Consider the following 24,000-nt stretch of genomic DNA (forward strand, 5'->3'; position numbering starts at 1 on the left):
CACACACACACACACACACACACACACACACACACACACACACAGATAGACAGACAGAGGGAGCGAGAGACAGAATATGCGCACCCCCCCCCCCCCCACACACACACACACAACACAGACCCTACAAACAAAAAGGTCACTCTCATTAGTTCAACTCTAGACTGATGTGTAGAAGTTTGTTTGTGTGTGTTGATGGTGAATGCGGTGTGATTAAAAAGGTCAGCTTCATTAGAAAAGCTCTGGTGGCAGCTCAAGGCCACATTTCAGAATGAGCTTTGACTGAATGGCAAGACAGACAGCAAATCACATCTCTAAAAACAGACTTGTAAATAAAAACAAAGCCGTGGATATTCTGAGAACAGTGTAGCTCACACCACGGATTTCATGAAAAATCAGGCCTAATTGAAATCTCCTTTGTCTAAAAATAATATTATAAATAAAATTGGATATTTGTAGATTCCTGGAAAACATTTTGGCAATTAAGATTACAAATATATCTGGTTTAGAAATGACCATATGATATTACTATTTTATATATTTTTTATAATATTATAAGTGTTATTTATAATATATTTGTATAAGTCTGTGTGTATGAATAACAATATAAAAAGTAACCAAATACAAAATTTCAATATTTTGGCCGTAGATCGCCAGTTTCCACCATCATCAGCAAAAACATCAAGTGTGTGAGTATAAGCGTTCCTGTAAGAGGTGTTTGGACATATGGCCCCTGTAAGCAGCACCGTGGATCCTGTGGTGGGGAAGATTAATAGAGCCAATCTCCAAACAAGCCACACAGTGACCCCCCAAAACATTTCTAATGAAATAAATCCATCAGTGGACCCCGGACCTGCAGATAGCATCAGTGGAACAGATCGGCAAAGAGAACGAATCGGAGAGCAGTTTGAGAACGAGAGCAGGCAGAACATGGATGGCCAGGGTCTTCTGATATCGCCGGCCTTGTTGTCATGCTAGACAGAGTGAGGGCTAGACAACTTGAGCTTCCAGCACGGGGGTGCCGGTAATGCTAGTGCAGTAACACCTCTCTCTCTGCCAGAGCACACGGCTGTCAACTTTCATTTGTGCCAAGAAACAATACACCAACAGAAAAAAACGATTGTTTTTAATTAAGTTTAACAACTAAGACAGCCTTTGAAAAATAACCTTGCACAAATAATCTCTAAATAACTCATATTTGAGAACAAATGAGAACAAGGTTGCGAATAGAATACTGTCTTGATCTTGGTTTTTCAACATATAAAACATTGGAAAAATGTTGCAGTGGATTGCAGGTAAAGAGAAAGTACACACATTGAAATACAACACATCTAGCCAAATATAGCTGTCAAAAATGCTGACAACTGAAAAAAAAATCTGTCCTGAGATTTCCTCCTTTGCAGTATAGCAAGTAAACGGGAGTGGGTGTTTGTTGTGTGTGTGTGTGTGTGTGTGTGTGTGTGTGTGTGTGTGTGTGTGTGTGTGTGTGTGTTAACATGGTTCCTGATGGCAAAGTGCAGTATATTTAATGTTGTGAAACTAAAAGAAAACCCTTTCCCTACGGATCAATGCTCCACTTCTCCCGGACTGATTTCTCATAAAACACCTGCTGTAACATCCGAGCCATGGCACCTGGAATACACAGCCATGCACCCATAAACACACACCCACATCTCTTTGTCATCATATCCTTGACCACAGGAGAGCATTACTTTAAGCATCATTTGCCTCTTCCATTTGGTCTGAAATGCATTACAGAGGCAATAGACAATCTGGAGAGAAGCCTCGCTCAACTTCATGGCTTCTCATAGGATGGATGGCAGTTCAATCTGAGAAGAGGGTCAATGCAGGGTGCTTGCAACTTCTCAGTGACACACTGCATTGAATTCCTCGAGCTGGAACCCTAAACTTTGGTTCATAGTAGTATGAAATGAGAAATGAGATGAAATGAGACTTTTCCATGTATTTTGTTCCATGTAGAAGTAGCAGACATGCTGTCAAATTGCTGTCAAAGAGTCTAGCTCTGCACCTGTTCCAAGTGATAACATGCTAATGAGGCAAAGGGGGCGGGGTTAAATCCTCTGATCTGACCAACAGTAGCAGATAAAATGGCTGGGAGGTGGTGGAGATGACCTCTTTCCAATCCATCAGCAAAATAGAGTGAAGCAACACAAGGACCGCATCTGAAAACCTAAGCAGCTGACTTGTTGCCTCGCCGCCTTATCAGGCAATGACTTATATAAGGCAGTGTTTCAGCATGAAGGCACCTCAGGAAACTGATTTCGGGCAGACTTCTAAGGCAGCATAACGGTTTAATGATCTACAGCAAAATCGTGCATGCTTTGCTGGTAACCAAGCAAATATTTAATTACTACAGTAGTAATTTCTCGATAGAAATGACATTGGTTAAAAACGTACCTTTACATATAAACTAACCAGCAGCCGCAACTTTCAAACGGCATGTTTCTGTTTCTAGCTGAACTGTCACCGAATGGAACGCACAGGATTGTGGGATATCAAAGGCAGTGAAGGATACATCTATGCTGCCTTCAAAAATCGGTCAAATGCAGGTCTCTCAGCCTCCTACCTTGAAATATGTACTCCGAAGGCAGCATTTTCTAGTTTTTGGACACAGCCAGTGGGAAAATTGTTTAAACATAGCCAAAGCCGCTATCGGCAGAAGTTTGTTTGGTAAATTTTCCTTCAGTTTCACAACTTGTAAACTTGCTTGAAAAGTAACAGGTCATTTGGTGAGTTTTTTTTTTTTTTTTTACTTGTCAAAGCCAAATTCTCCCAACATGTGGTGTTTGGCAAATGTTCCTTTTGGACTCTGATGTAGAGCAAATGCTTTCCAAATGCTGTACCGATTTTCTTTCCCTTACGAAGTTCAAAATCATCAGGCAATTTTCAAAAGCCGACACAACTAAATACACAGACATGTTTGAGAACACAACTTCACATACTAATGCAGCTCTTCATAAAGAAGTTAATTAAATGCCTCCTTGAAGATCAAGCTCTGGTTCCTTCAGTGCGTCTCTAGCACACAGACCACGACCCAGGATATGGTTCTACAACAGTAGAAAGCAAAGGGCCAGGATGGAACATGCCACAAGGACTGTCAGGAGCAAAGCTGCGGCACCTTTGATTTAAGGTAATTAAAGCGAAGGGGAAAAAAAGCCAAAACAAAAGAGCATTTTATGGAGCTGCCGCTATCCAGAGAGTCGCTCATTAGCCCAGCAGGGTAATTAGCAAGATGCCGCAGTCCTCGTTAAGGAGAAATCATAATCATAAACAAATGGCTGTGAGCTTTTGGTGTCTTCCCCTCTGTAATGAACTGGCACTGTTCTCGAAATGAAAGCAACGCTAAGATGTACGCACATGAACACACGACTTGGAGAGAATTGTGATGACAGGTCTCAGTTTAAAGAGTAAAAGGGGCTCATGATGGCTCTCATCTGAATTATATCAGAGCACTAAAATCATCACACTCAGAACAATGGCATACTTGCCCTCATATATTTGCGAAGAGAGCTTCTCATGAGGTTAATTGACCAGATCATGGATTCCGAACGCAGAAAGACATTGAAATAACTCAGTTGTACATGCACAATTGCACACGCATACACTCAGGAACTGAACAGAAGAGTGCAGACAAAGAGAGAAGAAAATATATGTTACACTAAATAAGAATTTTTGATGTAGAAAGAATGAAAATGCACTCCAATAATAAAAAAAAATATATATATATATTTTTTTTACAATGTGGGCAGCTTCTCCAGGGCAGTAGTAAAATAATAGAAAAATGTAAAACATTTAAATTAATATAACAAAATATAATATAATATAATATAATATAATATAATATAATATAATATAATATAATATAATATAATATAATATAATATAATATAATATAATATAATGCTGTAAAACGATGAATCACATCCAAAATCAACATTTATTTACATAATATATGTGTGTATACTGTGTATTATTATTATGTATGTAAATGCACACACATGCATATGTTTAAAAAAGAAGAAAAAATATATAACAAAAAACATATAGAGAGAATATATATATATATATATATATATATATATATATATATATATATATATATATATATATATATATATATATATATATATATATATATATATACATACATACACACATGCATATATCAATTAAATATATAAATGTATGTATGTGTATTCAAATGTTCATTATAATTATACACAGTACATATACATATATTATGTAAATACAAACTTTTATTTTGGATGCGATAATCCGCAATTAATCGTTTGACAGTTTTAAATATAATAATAAGTAACACTTTAGTAATGGGGAACACATATTCACTATTAACTACAACTTTTGCCTCAATAAACTCCTGATTTACTGCTTATTAATAGTTAGTAAGGTAGTTTTAGTAGCATTTAAGTTTAGGTATTGGGTAGGATTGAGGGTTGTAGAATAAGGTTATGCAGAATAAGGCATTAATATGTGCTTTATAAGTATTAATAAACAGCCAATATCCTAGTAATATGCATGCTAATAGGCAACTAGTTCATAGTTAATAACTGAATCTTAAAAAAAAGTACATAATAAGATTATCTGATATAGAAAAAGATTAAAAGCAGCACATAAAAAATCTGTTCTACATTTTAAAATGATTCTTTAATTTGCTTGTTATGGGAAATATAACAAGTAAATACTGGAAAGGTAAGATGAGAGAGTACTCTCTTTGCTGATGAACTAAGCACATACAGAGGTCTCAATGGCAATAAAAGGTTGTACTTCCTGTGCTGGCAGGAAGAAGCCCTTGGAGAGATGGACAGCTGGCAGCTGGTCGCCATGGCGCAGAGCTGTGTGTTATATAAGCTGCACTTAACTGCTGATTCCAGGTCAGCCAGGATCAAACACAATTTCAGCTCCAATTATGATGTAGGGTGATAGGGGGGTAGGTGGCCTTTATTGGCACTCACGGGAGAGTGAAGGAGAAGAGATGGAAAGAGAGAAAAAATAACCTTCCCCTTCTGTGCAATTCAGAAGAGAAAACAATCAGACCGGGCTTTTGTACACTCGAGCGGTTGGAAAATTCAGTTTGAACAGTTAGTCTAATAAATTGATCAACTAATGAAAGGGAAGAAGAGCAAGAAGAAGCAAGGGGCAAAAAAGAAGGGTGTATTATCTTCCTATATATGCGTGTGTGCGTGTACTTTTTCTGAAAACGTCCCAAAAAGCTCCTTTTGGGATCATTTTCAACGAAAAAAGACATACCTGTAGAAGAGGTCTTTGAACTCCCAGGTTTTTCATAGTGTCAGCGCTGGCCAGGATCTTGAGCGGGTCAGACACTTTGGTCACTGCCTCAATCTCCTTATTGGTCTCGGTGCGGACCTGGCTGAGGAACAGGTCGTTGATGTAGTAGGTGAGGAAGGTGCGTAGCTGACATTGCTTGGCCTGAGCAGGACCCATGCGGGATTCGATCTCCTGAATGAACCTGATGACACACAGAAAACAAGGCTTTTCCATTTAATTACACAAAAGAGACATGACTAAGCAAGGTTTGACAAAGTTTACACAAGTCTGAGCTGAGGCCTAATGATTATGGTTAGCACATTGTGCAGTGGTGCTGATGTCCCGATAGATGATGCCAGGCGCTATAATGTTGAGCCGGCATCGTGATTCCCCCATCCCCCCGCAAATAATGAAGTTGTTCCCGATCACAATACAAATCCAAGCTGCAAGCCAAGCAGCGGTGAAAGGGACCTCGCACACGAGGCAACCGCCACCTGGTGGCTTCAGGAAAACAGTGAATGGTAGGTGACATATTTAAGCGGTTAAATATTAGCCCAGAAATCTAGACGCTGCCTGGCGGCAGCAAATTTAATCTACCACGAGTATCGTCTAGCAACTTTTAAAACCTTCTGAGTGGTAAAAAACAAACTCTGGTCAGGCCAATCACATCGTGTATAGAGTCGGGGGGCGGGGCTTAACATGATGACGGCAGAGTTGCATGCTACTAGTAAACACAGAAGCTGGCGAACGGCGGTCTTTCGATTCAGCTTTGACCGCGACTCTGGAAGATTTAGAGTTAAGCTTTTCTCTGAGAAAAGAACAAAGAACGGCACTGAAGTCATTCTTAAGAAGGGAAGATGTGTTCGGAGTTTTGCCAACCGGATACGGCAAAAGTTTAATCTGTCAACTAGCTCTGCTTCACGTTGCTCTGGTTGGTGGTAGCGCTATCCTATCATGTGCAGAGGGAGTTTGAAAGACATCCGTTTATCCCGCCCCTCGGATTGAGCCCTGTCAATGGTGAGTTTCCAGACCAAACATCTTGATGTGGGTTTGGCTTGTCAGTTAATATAGGATAAAGTCACTTCGATGTGCCACAGGTGCCAGCAGGTGGCGCTTTGACTATAACTGAATATTGCTGTGTAGATGTCTTCAGGTCGGGGCTATTATCAAATGTAAAGTTTGCGGGAGATCGGACATTGCATGCCTGATTTACAATAACTTCCTGTGTCGTGGTGTTAATCTCATATGTTAGCACTTAGCCATGTGTTGCTCGTCTAGCATGTTTGGGAATGGGTGGCATATTTTAATGTGTTTCTGGGAGTAAATTACAGTGTAAAGCATGCCATTTCCTGTTGCCCACAGGTGGCACTAAATATTAGCATGTAGATGTCTTCAGGCCAGGACTCTTATCAAACGTGATGTTTGGGGCAGATCGGGCATTGTATGCCTGAATTACAACAGCTTCCTGTTTCATGGCGAAACATCAGACTTTGTGAGGCCTCCACGGACATGCCCTTCAGGGAAAACTCAAGATCTTTACAATTTAATTTTGCCATGGCCTTAAAATTAAACTGACCAAATATGATGTTGATCTGATTAAATCTCTAGAAGTAGTTTGTTAAAGTACAATGTCTGGAAATGGCAAAAACTGCTAAGATCTCAAAATACTTCCTGCCTTCCTGTTGGGTTTTTAGATTTTTGCTCCAGGGGACTTTTTTGTATGCATTGGGCTGTTCCATGTGTCATACCTGTATACATGAAACGTATTATGAATGGTGCTCAATTGAAATTTTCTAGGTGGCACTATAAATACATTTTGCCAGGCATGCATTTTCACCACTTCTAATGCATGTGCAAAGTTTGTGCAATGTTTAATGAGTTTTTGAGCATGTTTAGGCCCTCAAAAAGGCAATTCATTTCGAAGAAGAATGATAATAGACAGAGCGATTACAACAGGGTCCTCATACCATCAGTGCTCGGCTCTAATTACATTCAAAACAGTTCAATGAACACAATTTAAACTAATAAATGTATTATTGTGCAAAAAACGCAAAACGAATTACAGACTACTTGATGTTTTACACAAACTAAACCAATCTGGATACCAGCATGTTTCCATCCGGACTGCGAGAAGAGCGGTAGTACCATTTTCCTGTTTCTAGTTGAAGTGAGAAGAGCGTCAAAACAGCGGTGCGGATCACACCACAAGCACTCAGGATCATTTGTGGAAATTATATTTCAGTGCTATGTCTTCTAGTAGATTTATCTCAAGCCAAATGGGCTTCATTCAAGCCCTTTCACATTAACGGAGGTTAACGCTCAAACACAACCCCCCGGTGACAGCATCTGTCACAATGTTTCAATGTAGACATCGTCCAACCCTAGACCCGCCAACTCTCCACTTTTTTTTAGCATTTAATTTCAAAATGTATATATATATATATATATATATATATATATATATATATATATATATATATATATATATATATATATATATATATAGCAATTTGAGATAAAAGATGAGAATTTTACATTTTAAATTAATTTCGTTTCAGTTAATTGTATGTTAATTTAGTGAAGTTTTCTTTGTTTTAAATCTCATTTGAATCAAACATTTTGAATCTCAGACTTTCAATGAGGTCTTGTTTTAAACAAATAAACAAAAAACTAATATGAGGACAATTTCTGGCTTTTAAATACTGCACACACCATGTGTGTCGGAGAGGGAACAAGACAGGTGTTGAGCAGGGATGGGCCGTTGCGTACGAGCAGACAGAGGCTCATAGATCAGCAGGAACACTGATTTATCACTACGAGACTACAGCTGCACAACCCCCCGACACTAAACACCTCCCTCAGCACTGCACAGCCAATTAGTCAACCCAGCAGAGGGGAGCCCATACACACATGTGCACGTTTATATACGTGTGTGCGTGTGTGTGTGCGTGTGTGTGTGTGTGTGTGTGTGTGTGTGAGAGAGAGAGACATTAACAGTGGAAGCATGGCTTAGCCCTCAGTAAGCAACAACTCTACCACTTCACTTCTAAGTGACACATTGCCATTACAAACCTAAAAATAAACAAAGAGGGAAAATGGACATAGTCTAATTTTTCATGATATTTATCATACCTGAAGCCATTACAACAGTGTCAATTATTTTATTGTCTGACTATGTTTATTAAAGTGAAAATTTATTCATTTGGGTCCTAGATAAGTGATAAATCCAATTTGTACATTTAGATGTCCATTTTTCTGTCTTACTAATTTGTCATCTGTTTAGGTTTTGTTCATGTTCTTATGACTTTGTCTTGTCATGTGATTCCCATGTGATACTGTACATTATAATGATGCCTAAATACATTTCTAGCTTTTAAAAATGATTGATTTTAGTTATTAGAGTACATTTATTTATTTAGGCCAAATAATTTAAATATCAGCTATTTATCGGTTATCATGTCTTTAAAGGGCACAACCTTAAATTTGTTGTATTCCTAACCAGTATAACAATTTATCAACAATAATGATCATTTGGTTCAGCTTCAACACCTTGAATGAGGAACTATGAACTTCCAGAATGAAAAGTGCACAGTTATATGTGACACAGAGGGGAGCTCTGCAGCCGGGACCGTATATAAAATACAGCAGGGCTTCTCAAGACCCTCTTGAATAATTTGGCATGGTTTAGAAATACAGACAAAGATAATAGCTCAATCTCCACTTCATTATGTCCCCAATATAAATGTCCTCAATAAGAATTATTCACACCAGATGGTGTCTCTTACTTTCGCTCTCAACCATCTAATAGACACACAGTTATGTGCTCACAGTTACACACAAATGCGCATCTTGGGCGCTGTCTTCATGTGATCATCTTGCTGTGTTAATATTTCATTCCATAAGTCTGTCTGATCAATGATCTTATGAGGTAAATGGAAGGTGACAGCTGCTATACAGGCTCGTTGGCTCTCTCAGCTAATCGAGTTTTGTTTCGTCCGAAATTCAGGAAAGGAAAATGAGCATGACCACAATAGCCATCATGACAGAAGTGGCTGTTAAAGGAAGAGACACAGAACAGTCCTGGAAAAAGCCAATGACCTGTGAGACACCATTTACTACTGCAACCAGACAGTAAAAGTTGCTATGAAAGACAGAAGTTTAAAGTAGTCAACTATGACAGATACTTAATTTGAATTATTATTGGTTGTTTAAATGTTTAGTGTTTGATGCATCATATCAGACATAACCCCCAAAAGGTTGCATTTTGAACTCTATAATAGCTCTGAACGAATCACTGACACACTCGAGTCCCTTTTCGTTTTATGAATCTTTTTGAATGACTCATTTTAGAATCGATTCATAAGAGTCAATTGTTCTCGATTCAGATATTGTGGGTCGCACTGTGTTTGTTGCTGCAACAAGATGTTTTCTGATAAAACCATCTATTTTCTCAACTGTCGCCAATAGCTACATCATTTTAAAATATTGTCCCACATTTTATGTTATACATTTTTATATCTGACAAAACTTGTAGCTGCAATCTGGAGCACTGCGTAAGCACTAGTCATGATTCCTTTGAAGGGAACTCTTTTTAAAGAAAAACTTTCTTTAAAAGTGTTCATCCTACTGGGATAGAAGAAATAAAACGCTCTTCTTCTGCGTTTGATCTGTGGCACGCTGCATTAGGCAGGTGTGGAGAAGATGGCGCTCCTTGGCAATTCCATATAATGTGTGAGCAGCGTGTGAGTGTGTAACCAGGCTTGAATGTGCTGAGAGATGTTTGAAAACAAGATGAAGAAGACTTCACTGGAGGATGGAAAAAGAGAATGAGGACAGTCCGAGGGGGGAAAAAGAGAGCAAGGAGAGCGAAACTCAGTGCTGTGGATCAATCAGTCTTAGGGTCACCTGGGCTCACCAGATGCCCTGCTGAGAATATCCACATTGTTCTCTATGAACGCAGCACAGCAGACAGAGGAATTCATGTGTAAACGCCGCATGCTCATCACACACTGTCTTGAACGTGCATTAGTAGTAAACATTCAATCTGATAAATTATGAACACTTAAGCTACCTTTTCAATGCTTACTATAACAGGCAGACAATAGACATCTATAGACCAGAGAAGTCATTCAATTCCAATAGAGAGTCACATAAGGCTGCATGGAGGTTTGGTTCTCAATGATTGAGGGATTTCTAGATTTGACTTGAGCTTTGGGTGTGTTAAAATAAAATAGATTTGATGTATTACAACTAAAAGTATGGGTGTAAAATATTTTTCTTTTTTTAATTTAAACACATGCCTTGAATTGATAGTTATGAAACAATCATAATATAATATAAGTAAGGAATAATTAACGACGGGTCATTGAATTATTAGAATCTAAAAAATGCTGGGTTAAAAACAACCCAAGTTGGGTTGCAATTGAGTTTTTTAACGAAGTGGTTGGGTTGAATGTTTGCTTAAAACAACCCAACAGCTGGTTTAAAACAACCCATTTTGTGTCCACTTTTAATTTAAACTTTTTTAGAGTGTAGAAAAGTAATAATTTTTTTCAGTGATTCGATGGGCCAGTTACAGCTATTTAAAACATTGTTTAAATGATGTATTTCAATCCACTTCTCAGGTTTTTGTCCTTAAAATTAGATGTGTTACACTCTAAAAAATGCTGGGTTAAAAACAACCCAAGTTAGGTTGAAAATGGACAAACCCAGCAGGGTTCTGCAATTGCAGGGTTAAAATAAGCCAATTTATGTCCATTTTCAACCTAACTTGGGTTGTTTTTAACCCAGCATTTTTTTAGAGTGTAACACATCTAATCCCAAACCTCCATTGCTAATTCCAAAACATAAGTTTAGAGCTTATAACTGAGGCTTGAGCAACTGATAGCAGATAACTGATATTAGAGAGAGAAAGAAAGAAAGAAAGTGTGAGATTAAACGTGTAAATTACCTAAATCTGTCTCTCTCAACAGTGTTTTCGACAGCAGCGTCTCTACTATAAGTTTATGAGCTCCAAGAACAGCCATTGTTACCTCATTAGTGTAGCTTTTAATTTGTTAACTATTAACTATTTTACTGATCAAATTGTCAGAGCAGTCTGTATTGTATGTGTGTACGTTTGACGGGGTGGGGGGAGAGAGGGATAAAGAGACTATTTCTGTACATAATATAACGTAATTGTGTCACAAAAATATGGAAATCATTTGTTGTTTTTATCCTATTGTTTACTATACTTTTTGCTTGGTCACTGTCATTGTGGGATTTGGTTATTTTGCTGTTTTCGGCACTAAGGGCCTTTGAAATATCTAAAATCATTTGGTGATGTGATATGGAGCTGTAATGCATTCAACAAATGCCTGGAACTATACTTCAGCCATGCATTTCCCTGAAAATAATAGCACACCTCAGAATGTTCGTCAACCAATCAGATTCAAGCATTCAAATCCCATTTAAAATAATATATCACATAAAATCGATAAAATAAAAAGAAAGAAAGAAAGAAAGAAAGAAAGAAAGAAAGAAAGAAAGAAAGAAAGAAAGAAAGAAAGAAAGAAAGAAAGAAAGAAAGAAAGAAAGAAAGAAAGAAAGAAAGAAAGAAAGAAAGAAAGAAAAAAAAAAACATAACAGCCCTGTTTGTGTGTTTACACGTCAGCGTCGGGTGGATGAAGTGTGGGATCAGAGCAGGAACAGTCACCATACAGAATGAGAAGTCTGTAAGCATAACTCACAGCTAATAAGGGGATTATGGCATGTAATCATGGGGTCCTTTACGTTCTTCACTGAAATACAATTACTGCCGTGTGATCGGGACATAACTGTTCATTGACGGATGATCTTAATCCATCCAGAGGATAACAGAAATGACACAATGAACATTTGATGAGGGTCCAGAAGACTAGGAATAATGATAATAACTCTACTGTGAATAAACTAAGGTTTTAGCCTGTGTGTGGTCACAAGATTGATTACTTCTATTGCTCACCCAGGATTAGGATATGAATAAACTCTAACCCTAAGCATTAATCTTAGAAATGCTTATTTGAGACCCTTTTGTAAGCATCCATCTAGAAACCACCCAGAACACTCGAGCAACCGCATCTCACTGTAATAATAATAATAATAATAATAAAAAAAGAACACTTTAGCCATCGCATAGCAACAACCTAATAAGCAACCATAACTCCCAGGGGAGGCAAGGGAGGCAGTGCCGCCTCAAAATAAATATAATAATCGGTATTGCAAAAATAAAAAAACACAAATATTATAAAATGTGACAGTGCGAGGTGGACGAGTTGTGTTTTGTTTACGTTTTATTATGTGTGTGCGGGCAATCGTCCGTGAGAGGCTACTTTAGTTTTGTTTGTTTTATTTTGATTAAAGTCTTTAAATGTTTGCCGGTTCCCGCCTCCTTCCTTTCCATACAAACGAACGTTGTTAGTGACGTTAAAATGTGTAGAAGTCACTAAATTAGAGAAATGAACAGTGTCCAACAGCAGCAGGAGAAGTTACAATGGGGGGGAGCACTGCTTAAGCAATGGGAAAAGTCATGTGAGAGATTGGACATGATTGGCTATGATTGCTTTGTGCGATAAATCCCGCCTTTTGTTTTCGTGCGCGCTCTGGAATCGCCTGAATCAAGATGTCGTTTATGGAAAGACCAATTAAAAAGTAAGTAAACAACTCAGCCACTTCGATTTCGCCGCTTTATGTTGTTTAAATGGTTACTGCCTTTAGTCATTATTTTAGAATAAATGTAAAAATGCATAAAACACTATCCTGATGAAATTTATAACTTGACTGTAATAGAACATTACATAGGTCTCTCTTTTATATGTAATGTTTATTAAGCATAACATAAATGAACCTCTCATGTGTGTGTGTGTGTGTGTGTGTGTGTGTGTGTGTGTGTGTGTGTGTGTGTGTGTGTGTGTGTGTGTGTGTGTGTGTGTGTGTGAGGACTTAGTCTCCCATCTACAACAGTCCTATTAATTAAACATCAAGGTCTTACAAGGCATACTAGAAACTTCCAGCCAGGGTTGGCAAAGGTGCTGCATGTAAGTTTTTCACTTTACTAAAGCATAACAATACTGTCGTATGCTTGCAGGTATTTAGGAAGCATGTTATTAATTCACATACGTGTTTCTCAGGAAAACAATGCTACAGCCAGTTATTCTACTTTGTAATGTGCTTTCCGTGTCAGAATGTCTGTTTTTCTTTTGGTATGTGCGCAAGCGCACGCTGCCAGTTTACCCAATAGTATTTCAAAACCCCAGGTTGCCAGTTGGCAGAAAACACAGCATATTGCAGCAGGAAGCCAGTAAACAAACTTAAGCCGGGTACACACTGTGCAATTTTGGCCACAATTTGGACGTCTGAGACAAATTTAGCTAATCCTAAAAGATTCCTCTGATCCTAGACTAAAGTCTGTCTTTGATCGTTGGTTTGACATGTTTACCGGCAGCCGATTAATGACCGCTGCGATTCAATATTACCTCAGGCGAAATTCTGGCAGTGTCAGAAGATTTGGTGCACACTCCTGCAGAGGGACTTCTCCTACGACAACCGTCAAATTATCTTTGTTTTTCAAGACAAACTATGACCAAAATGAGCGCTAGAGATTTCTTTGTAGCCACCATTTCAATCCCGCATGTAATGCAGCTCACTGACACCGAACGCGTCATTCATGGATGATATAAAACTCCGGACGAGTTTTCTTGCGTGCGTCCGTTTTTAGCACGCCTCAACTATCGTACACTCTGACATTAATGGCAACTTAGATCTTACAGTGTGACATGCCTTAAAGCAGGGATAATGTTCAAGGACTATTATAAATCGCACAGTGTGTACTGGGCTTTAGTCAGAAATCCCAGATTCTACCCGACCCAAAAAGCCTTGGCATCCATCTAAACATCTCTATGAACGAGAGTATATTAAAATGCTGACAAATCAACTCAATCACTTACAGTGTGGCTTTCATAGTCAATTGCTCTAACTCCTGTTTGCGTGTCCACAAGCTGGCAACCCGCGTGAGTGTCGAGTCAAGCGGGCGGGGGAAGCGAGGATCTCCAATATTTTTTATTTAGACTGCAGTACCAATTTTGACCACTAGCTGTCAATCCTATATACTGCATCTTTAAGGCAAATTGGAGCTAAACTGCAAGACATTTTAGCAGCCACATAAGGAACTAAAACCACTCAGAGCACATTATCAGTCACATAGACACAACCTAACAACCACCCATAACACCCTAACAACATCCACAACATTCTAGCAACCACATAAGGCACAAAAACCACTCAGAATGAATATTTGAATGCTACCGATCCCAATCTGAATTCCGACTTCATTGTTCATTCGTTTGACCCGAGGAGAACCGCTTTTTTTTCCTCCATTCTGTCACCTGATGGAGTTTGGGTTCCTTGTCACTGTCGCCTCTGGCTTGCACTTAATATTCTTGATCTGACTGCACTGTCTATTGTATAAAGAACTGAACTGAGCTGGAAGATGACATCATTTTTTGCAGAACTGCAGTATAGATGAAATAAACTAATCTTTACAACATTACTGAATCGGCACTGAACTGACTTCAGCTGAACAACAGCTGAAATACATCATTTTCCTCTTATAACTGTGAAGCTGCTTTGAAACAATCTGTATTGTATAAAGATCTATATAAATAAAGGTGACCTGACATAACAACAACACAGCAACTGCCTAATCACAACCAGAAAAAAACACGATGAGAATACTTTAGCAGTTCCATAGCAATGACCTGGCAACCACCCAGAATATCCAAGCAAATGCATAGCAATGAAATAAAAAACACACAGAACACCCTAGCAACCAACCAGAACATCCTAACAACCATATAAAAAAGGCACTAATAACTAAATAGCAAAGTTTAACAAACAACCTAGCAATCACCCAGAACACCTTAGCAACTATACAGCAAGGTCTTGGCAACCATCCATAACATAATAGCACCACAGAGGTGACTTTTGGAGAAACACTCCCTTCCCTTCCCTTCCCTTCCCTTCCCTTCCCTTCCCTTCCCTTCCCTTCCCTTCCCTTCCCTTCCCTTCCCTTCCCTTCCCTTCCCTTCCCTTCCCTTCCCTTCCCTTCCCTTCCCTTCCCTTCCCTTCCCTTCCCTCCTTCCTTCCTTCCTTCCTTCCTTCCTTCCTTCCTTCCTTCCTTCCTTCCTTCCTCCCCCCCCCCCCTCCCCACGTAGTTAATTCATATTACTCAGTACTAAAATATATAACTACTGTAACATTGACACATTAAAAATAAAGGGTTACACTTTTCATTTTTACAGACAGTGTCATTATCATAGACTGTAAAAAAAATATGGACTTAGTGTTCGTGACGTTTTAAAGCACAAAGTAGAGACGATCTGGCCAGCGCATCACTCCCGGATAACAGAAAATGGGCAAAGAGGCGGGGCGTGGGTGGAGCTGAGGTTACGCGATGACTAACAGAAAGCGGATAAATGGCTATCCACGTATCAGTTAAAGTGACCACGCCCTAATTATGCAGAAATGTAAGGCTAAAAAATTCATCCCCCTCACAGTTGTCATGAAGGGCAAAATTAGCCGTTTAGACCAAAAGCACAATTTATACCAGGCTGGAAACATTTTTTCCTGATGTAAAGTTGGGAATTTTGACATGGGGCTCAATGAGATTCTGCTCCCTTCTGGAGCCTGTCATGGAATTGCAGTTTAAACTACTTCCATATTGGCTTCAAGAGAAACTGCAGGATGTTGCCGCTTGGTCATTATATATTAATTAACTACATACAATTACTATAAGGATATAGGGTTTGGTAGAGGGTTAGGAGCATGTAATTATTTATTATGGTAAATACATGTAACAAGGACACTGTAAAATATAGTGTTAGCAAATAAAGTGTAACCTACATTTGTTACAAACTTTAAATAAACAAGCAAACCTAATTTGTAACATAAATTTGTCAGTAATCTTGAACAGTAAAGAGAATTTTCAGCTTCTTCGATTTAACATGAACAGAAATACCATTTCCGGAAGTTCTTCAGCAGTCACTTTACCGAGTACATTAGCCTGAATTCTCTGGCTGAAGTCTAATGTGTGACTCTTCTAAATCAAAGCCCTCGTCCTGTAGACTCTCTCACAGACAGAGAAACACTGCACACACACCAAGTCCCAGTTTATTAGCGCCGACTGCCTCTGATTGCGCTCAACAGAATCTAATTAACTGTCATTAGAAAGCAGATGTCTGTGCCCAAGGCCTTCACTGGATTATTGTGTGAAAAGCGTCCTGCCTGTGAATACACACACACACTTAGGAAAGAAGGTACATCAACCACTTCCTGTACTTCTCCCCTCCAAACCAATTACAAGCTCAGTAATTAAACCATCCTTGTAGTATAAATATGTATTTGTGTATTATTGAAGACTACTGAACATAAGGGTGACGGAGGACATGAAGGATAGTGTAGCTGAGTCATTTTTAATAAGAGTAAAATGCCCTGAGTTGTCTGTCACTGGCATGTTGTCTTGTATAACGGACATGCTGCAGTCGGGCGTAATATACACTTCTGAAGACTGACATAGAGCTTTATGTGATCAGAGAGAACACTGAGGATATAAAGGAGTGCTCACACTCCGAAACACGCACAAGCCGTCAGACTCACCAGGTGTCACCGCTTTACAAACTTTTCTGGTGTTCTACTGCATTTTATATCTAGACATAAAAATCTAAACAGAATTCCTTCAGGGAACAGCACTTTTTCAAGTTTGAATTATTTTCCTTGCTTGAATCCAATGTTAATTTAGTTCCATCCATCCACACATCTGGATATTGTTTTATCTAGTGTTCCATCCATCTGGACATTGTTCCAGCATTCCATCTAGCCATACATCTGGACATTGTTCTATCTAACATTCCATCCATCCATCTATCCATCCATCCATCCATCCATCCATCCATCCATCCATCCATCCATCCATCCATCCATCCATCCATCCATCCACCCATCCATCCATCCATGTATCCATCCATCTGAACATTGTTCTATCTAGCATTCCATCGATCCATCCATCCATCCATCCATCCATCCATCTGGATATTGTTTTATCTAGCATTCCATCCATCCACCAATCCATCCATCGGAACATTGTTCTATCTAGCGTTCTATCCATTCATCCATCGATATGAACATTGTTCTATCTAGCATACCATCCCTTCATCCAGACATTGTTCTATCTAGCATTCCATCCATCCGGATATTATTCTATCTAGCATTCCACCCATTCATCCATTGATCTGAACATTGTTCTATCTAGCATTCCATCCAACATCCATCTGGACATTAGACTTTCCATCCATCCATCCATCCATCCATCCATCCATCCATCCATCCATCCATCCATCCATCCATCCATCCATCCATCCATCTATCCAAAATAATGTTTCTATTTGATTTGATTCTATTTGACTGCCACTTCTGATCAATTAAATGCTTCGATGCTGGAAAAAAAAGTTTTAATTCAAAATGAAACTTAAAAAAATCTTACTGACCCCAAATAGTTGAATGGTAGTGTATTATGCTACCAATAGAGAAATTCAAGGTTGTAGTAACATTTAAATGGAAGCAGCCCAAAATTAATTTGGAGCTAAATAAAACAGAAAAATATATTGACTTATGCAACTTTTAGAATTAACATAATTTGTTGTTTTTCTCAGTAAATATTTTTAGCAAATATGTACAATTAATTTACCAGGCTAAGTAATTTATTAAATGACAATCCCTATATTTTCATTTCACATCTGCCTCTTCAGCATGTCTTTATGATCAGAAAAAGAGCAAAGAGCCACATGAACAATAAAGACAACTTTCTATATTTTATTGGCATTTTTAACCTTGTCATAATATAACAAGCAGAGGATATTCACCACAACCGCAAGGAGAAGTCACCTTTAATGATCATAAAAAAAATATTGCTGTGTGGGAAGATTTTATGGAATTTATAGACCATAATTAATTGAATTCATTTCAATATAATATCACTTCAAAAGCAGGTTTTTAATAGCTAATGTCTCATTCAATTATAAAGCCAATAATGTTAGTCAAAAAATGGAGTTTTGTATATCTCATATGGTTAAAATTATGTGAAGAGCAAACCACTAAAATACCCAAAATATACCACTAGATGGCAGTATGTCAGTTCTATGTGTGAGTTCTTCAGCCACCTTAACGAAGGGAAACTGTCTTTTAAAAGCATTAAGATTGCATTTATTGGGTTACTATTGAAACCGACATTGCCGTGCGATGTATTTAGCTTTCTTTGCGTTTCTACAAAGACAGCGGTAAGGTAAATGAATATGGCCAACCCACACATACACCCACTAACTCTGAGACCTCCTGCTGTCTGCTGCAGATCTTACACACACACACACACAAACACCATTTCACTAAAGGTAGTGCAATGGGTGTAGGACATGAATGCCTTATTGGAATGCACGCTAATTAAAACATATGGAGGCGGAAATCAGAGAGCGAACTTGATACATTGGCAGATTCTCAAGGAAGTTCACTTTTCTCCATCTTTCTCTCTCACAATTTTGTCTGTATCCTTTCCCCCCCTCTCCTTTCTTACAACATCATTATTTATACAAACAAAAGCCGCAAACCAAAGAGCGCAGTTTGTAATGAGCTGCATTTCTGGTGGAAATTATGAAATGTTGTTTAAGGGCGACCAATTCGGCTGTTTGAGGTATGAAAACGTATGTGTGCGAGCGTGAGGGAAAGTGGTGTTTTAGGCCAATTAAAATAGGTGAAATCTATCACACAAAGAAGACCAGGGGCTTGGATTCCTGCAGTCAACAGGAAATGAGACCAGCTCATTTGGCTGACATGTCCCCATGGTGACAAATTACCCTCCCTGATTCACTTTCACGTTCTTTGTTTTAGCCCCCCCCCCCTCCCCCCCCCCCACCGTCTTCGTCTAGTTTCTCATTCTCTGCGCCACAGTTGGAGGAAAAGGCATGTGATGCTTTGACCTCAAGACAGCAGTTTGGATCAGGTGTGGGTGTGGCATAAGTTTGACATGGAGGTAGTACGCTAAATCAAAAAAACAAACAGAGGGAAGTCTCCTGGCAAAAAGAGGATGCGACAGAGTTTGTAATAAAACGAGAATCGACATTTGTTTGGCTTTTCAGAGATTCAGAGAACTGAAGGATTTGAAATATTGTAAAAGTGACATGGAAATGACTTTTTATTACTCAATTAGCAAGGTATTTAAATTGATAAACAGATAAATTGTCATATGTAGATCGTTAACAGAGTTCATTGTAAAGCATTATCTTTTAAATTTATTTTCAAAAAAGTAGTATGTCAATTAATGGGTATAGCTACAGTAATGTTTAGAATAAACATTTAGTGGAAGTTATTGGAAGGCTAGTGGAGGTTAAAACGGAAATTATGACTTAATTTAATTTACTTCGGGGAAAAAAATGTTAATAAAATGAACATTGGACTGTATGGACAAAAAAAAGTTGTTGAGTAAATCTCTGAATTTCTGGTGGAAATTATGAAATGTTGTTTAGGACTGACCAATTTGGCTGTTTGTGGTATGAAAATGTATGTGCGTGAGCAAGACGGAAAGTGCCGTTCTAAGCCAATTAAAATATATCACACAAAAAAGACCAGTGAATAAAAACAGAATTTTCATTTTATATTGCTTTAAATCCAAGTGTTCACATACTTTTTCCACCGTACAGTTTGAATATTAAAATATGAAAATCCATCATTGTTTGTGTCTTATTTGCTAAAGCATTCTGTGTTTGCCTACTGTAGATGTTGACAATCAGAAAAAAGTATGTGAACCCCACTGTACACCACAGTAGATTATTTTACCTCTAAATGCTTAATGTGGCCTTTACAAACGCACATCACCGCCTCCCCAGGCAGCTCACCCCACATCTGGACTGTATAATAACCTGTCAGTCTTTTTTTCCTCTGAAAGCATTTGTTTTCAGAGCAGCGGAGGGCTGTTATTACCTTGCGTGGTGTGAGCGAGGGAGGAAACTCTGCAAATTGAGCTATTAGAGCAGGAGTTGGGAGTGGCCTGCATTATTGCCTTTAATGGGAACCTGCATGGGCGAACGGCATCACGCACAAGGCGATTAACAGTGTGTGTGTGTGTGCGAACGAGCCAGAAAAAAGGAGGGAAGGCAAGTGATTGTGCGGTTAAAAGGGCGAGGAGTGTTGATTGACACACTACCGGCTTAACAATTCAACCCCCCTTGGGATCTGGCCTAATCAAGCTCCCTTTCAGGCCACAAAATGGCCGAATCGCTAGGGCCCATTTCAGCTTCCCTCTTAATAGAGGCTGTGACTGCTCACTAAACAGTGCAAGAGGGGGTTCTGGAGTTTTATAAAGCCAATAGCATGAGCAGGACATCATCGCATCCCAGTAGTGAACGAGACTCCAAGCACTTTAAAGCTCCTTCAATTAGAGCTCAGCATCTCCTACTGAAAGAACCTAGTAAGCGCTCCAGTGTTCCAGCTCCTCAGGGCTCTGTGGAGGGAAAGGGCTTAATTAAATCACAGAGGCTTTGCCAAAGAGCGCGGCCAAGGGCCAGCTTTATGATTTATGGGTCGGCCGTGGAAAACAGCGAAGGCTGGTTCTCAGAGGTGACAGAAGAGACCAAACCAACATGTGAACCCAAGAAATGTCTTCCGTGGAGCATCAGCTGAACTTTTAGAAAGCATATGCTCAGTAACACCTCGTCTGGTGTTGGTGTACAAACATAGGATTTTGGCAGGAGGAAGTTAGCACTGTTTTACACCCCAAATAATGCCCTCTAGTAACATCCGCCATCATTCACACATTACAAGCAACAATCAGTATGTTTATATGCACATTCATAATCAAGCTACAGCACAGACACAGTCAAAAAAGCCTCCATCTGTGATCTACAGGAAAAAAAAGAAAGGCATTCAGGATTGAAACAATATGATTTTTGGTTAAACTATTCCTTTCATGGCCCCTAACTGATAAAAAAAAAGCTAGAGAGCCATTGGTTGCTGAAATTCAACATTTTGGAACTAAACTATAAAATATGAAGATCCCATTTGATACTGAGAAAACATATTTCTGATCGATAAAAAAGTCTAAATATTATGATTCACACATAAAAATTGTTTTTTTACCAAATAGTTACAATTGATTCAAAATTGCACCTCACTATGCTAAACACTGAGCAATAATATTCTTGATTGCATTACAATGCATCTTTTCAATAACACTTATTACCACTTTTGTAAACATGTACAGTACACTCTTAAAAAATAAATGTTCTTAAATGGTTCTTTGGCAGGGTGTATGATTCCATGAAGAAATGTTAATATCCAAAGAACCTTTCCCCTGCACAAAAGGTACTTTGTAGTGCAAAAAGGTTCTTTAGCCTATAAAATGGTTAGAAAAAAGTGGTTCTTTGGGAAACAAAAAATGGTTCAGCTATGGCATCACTGTAAAAACCCATTTTTGGTTCTTCCTAGCAACTTTATTTTTAAGGGTGTACCTTTAATTACAAGTAATGGGCCCTGGTTTATTTCGAATCAGACAAAAATTATTCAGTGAGGGATTCAACTGTAAACACAGCAAATCTAATTCAATCTGTTAAGTCACATTTTCAGAGGAAACATCATTTAAACTTCTATATGGCCACGTTCACACAGTAGCAGAATACAGCTGTCATTCCTGTATTCGAGATCTTATAACGGTTACGTTCACACACATTATGGTTATTTATAGTGACAAGATTGCGGACTCACAACCACATTCTCAGAAAACCCTGAGAAAACTCCTACATTGCGAGAGAGCCATTCTGCGCTACACAAACGTGTGTTGCGGGGTTTCTTGTGTGGTTTCGGTAACTTACAGTGACAGAGCTGTGTCATCTTTTGTGTTCTACATACAGACAACAGTATTCCAGATAGTACCGAGACATTTCAAGGATTCGGTTGAGGTGGTTTTAACTAGGTTACCACCTGCTTAAACAACTCGATTGAAACACAACTAATTAGCATCTGGATTTTTTCTTTTTTTTGCGAACTTTGAAAAGATTCGCTTTAAGTTTGGATGGAAACCCAGTTAGTGTGAACGTAGCCACCACTTAAATTGACTCATTAATAAGAATCAATTCAATTGAGTCATAATGGAAGCAAACCACGTTTTCCATACAGTCATCAATGCAACTAGGATTTATAAATGATCATGAATTTTCATTTTTTGAGACAATTTCTGTTCAGACACAATCTGGAGCCCTGGCTTTACAATCCTACTCTTTGATAATCAATAGCTAGAACAGAACTTTCTCTTCAACTGTCATACCATTTAAACAGCTTTTGTGGGCACTGATAGTGAATGATTCAGCATGACTCACTGAAGTATGTGTGGACCGCTATAGGCCCCCTGAGCACCAGACACTAAACGCAACTGTCCTTTCAGTGACAGAGAGAGAGAAACAAGAGTACATAACTACACTTAACACCCTACAATACTCTACACTGCATTGCAGCAGACACCAAGACTAAAAATAAGTGCTTTCTCACACCCGACCAGAGGATATATTGCAGAGCAGAGCCAGATAAGGGGCTTTAAAGCATGTAAGGGTAGCTGTTATCTGCCAGCGACCCCTGCAATAGATCATTATAGTGGTCAGATCATACAATGGACTCTTAAAGCAGTGCAACACTGTACTGCATTACAGTGTGGCACCACAGCTGTGAGAACTGTGCGCAGGAATCATTCTGATAGGAATATGGGATGTTATGGTTTCCTTCCATCACCCACAGGTGCACTTAAAACAGAAACCAATCTACGAGTCACTACTGGTCTTATAGCGCTCGGGAAGCCATTTGCAAAATTGGAATAAAACACTAAATCATATTTACCACCCTCGCTTTCGTTTCGCACTCCACAACTCACTTTTTAACAAATTTCCTCTCTCTAAGCCGGAGCGTTATTCCCCCAGCAGGCATTTGCTGCCGTATATCTACACGAGTGGTATATTGAAATGGTTTGAGGTGTACCGGCGGTTGATTGGATGTGAAAAGAAAACAATGAAATAAGAGGGCCAGAATGAGGGGAGGGAATCACAGTGCTCTGAAACAAATACTGTGTTGTTTGGTCACATGGGGGGCAGAGGGCAGCTACAAGATTTGGTTAAATTCAGAAGGTGCTGCTCAAAAAGGCGACCTATTAAAATCGCATTCGGAGGCGTCTTTCCATCCGAAAGAGGCGAGTCAATCATTGAATATGCTGTTGCCCGAGGCAAAATAATACGGTTCATATTTCGCTCGGCGAGACTCAATTGCGACCTGCAAGATCACCTCTGCTCTGAGCTGTCATATATATGATTCACATTTGCGTGCAAATAAGCAGTATGTCTGGCTTTCGCAGGTATGCGGGGTGCAGACTTTCACAGGTACGCAGGCAGCGATAGAGCATGTGGTGGATGTGGATGAGGTCAGGTGACCCTCTCGCAGGAATGCAAAGCTGTCTATCTTCGAAGGCCTGGAGAGCACATGCGGAGCGTTCTGGAATGAGGGAATAACCTTGAGCGAGATTTGAGCTAGTTGGGTAGTTTTGCTGAGGGCGACACTGTGTGATTGTTTGCGCTCTCCTCCGCTCTAATCCAGATCAATGAG

The 24,000-nt window shown here is 39.0% G+C and overlaps 1 protein-coding gene across 1 annotated transcript in view; it reads right to left on the bottom strand.

The window, feature by feature from the left end:
* exoc4 (exocyst complex component 4) overlaps positions 1 to 24,000 on the bottom strand; it is a 153,693-nt gene that overhangs the window by 38,163 nt on the left and 91,530 nt on the right. The window contains exon 11 of the mRNA XM_067427352.1: positions 5,287 to 5,506. Coding sequence (XP_067283453.1) covers positions 5,287 to 5,506 — 220 coding nt within the window. The remainder of the gene's footprint in view (positions 1 to 5,286; positions 5,507 to 24,000) is intronic.

The sequence above is a fragment of the Pseudorasbora parva genome, chromosome 20 (assembly GCF_024679245.1).
Source record: "Pseudorasbora parva isolate DD20220531a chromosome 20, ASM2467924v1, whole genome shotgun sequence".
NCBI classification, from domain to species: domain Eukaryota; kingdom Metazoa; phylum Chordata; class Actinopteri; order Cypriniformes; family Gobionidae; genus Pseudorasbora; species Pseudorasbora parva.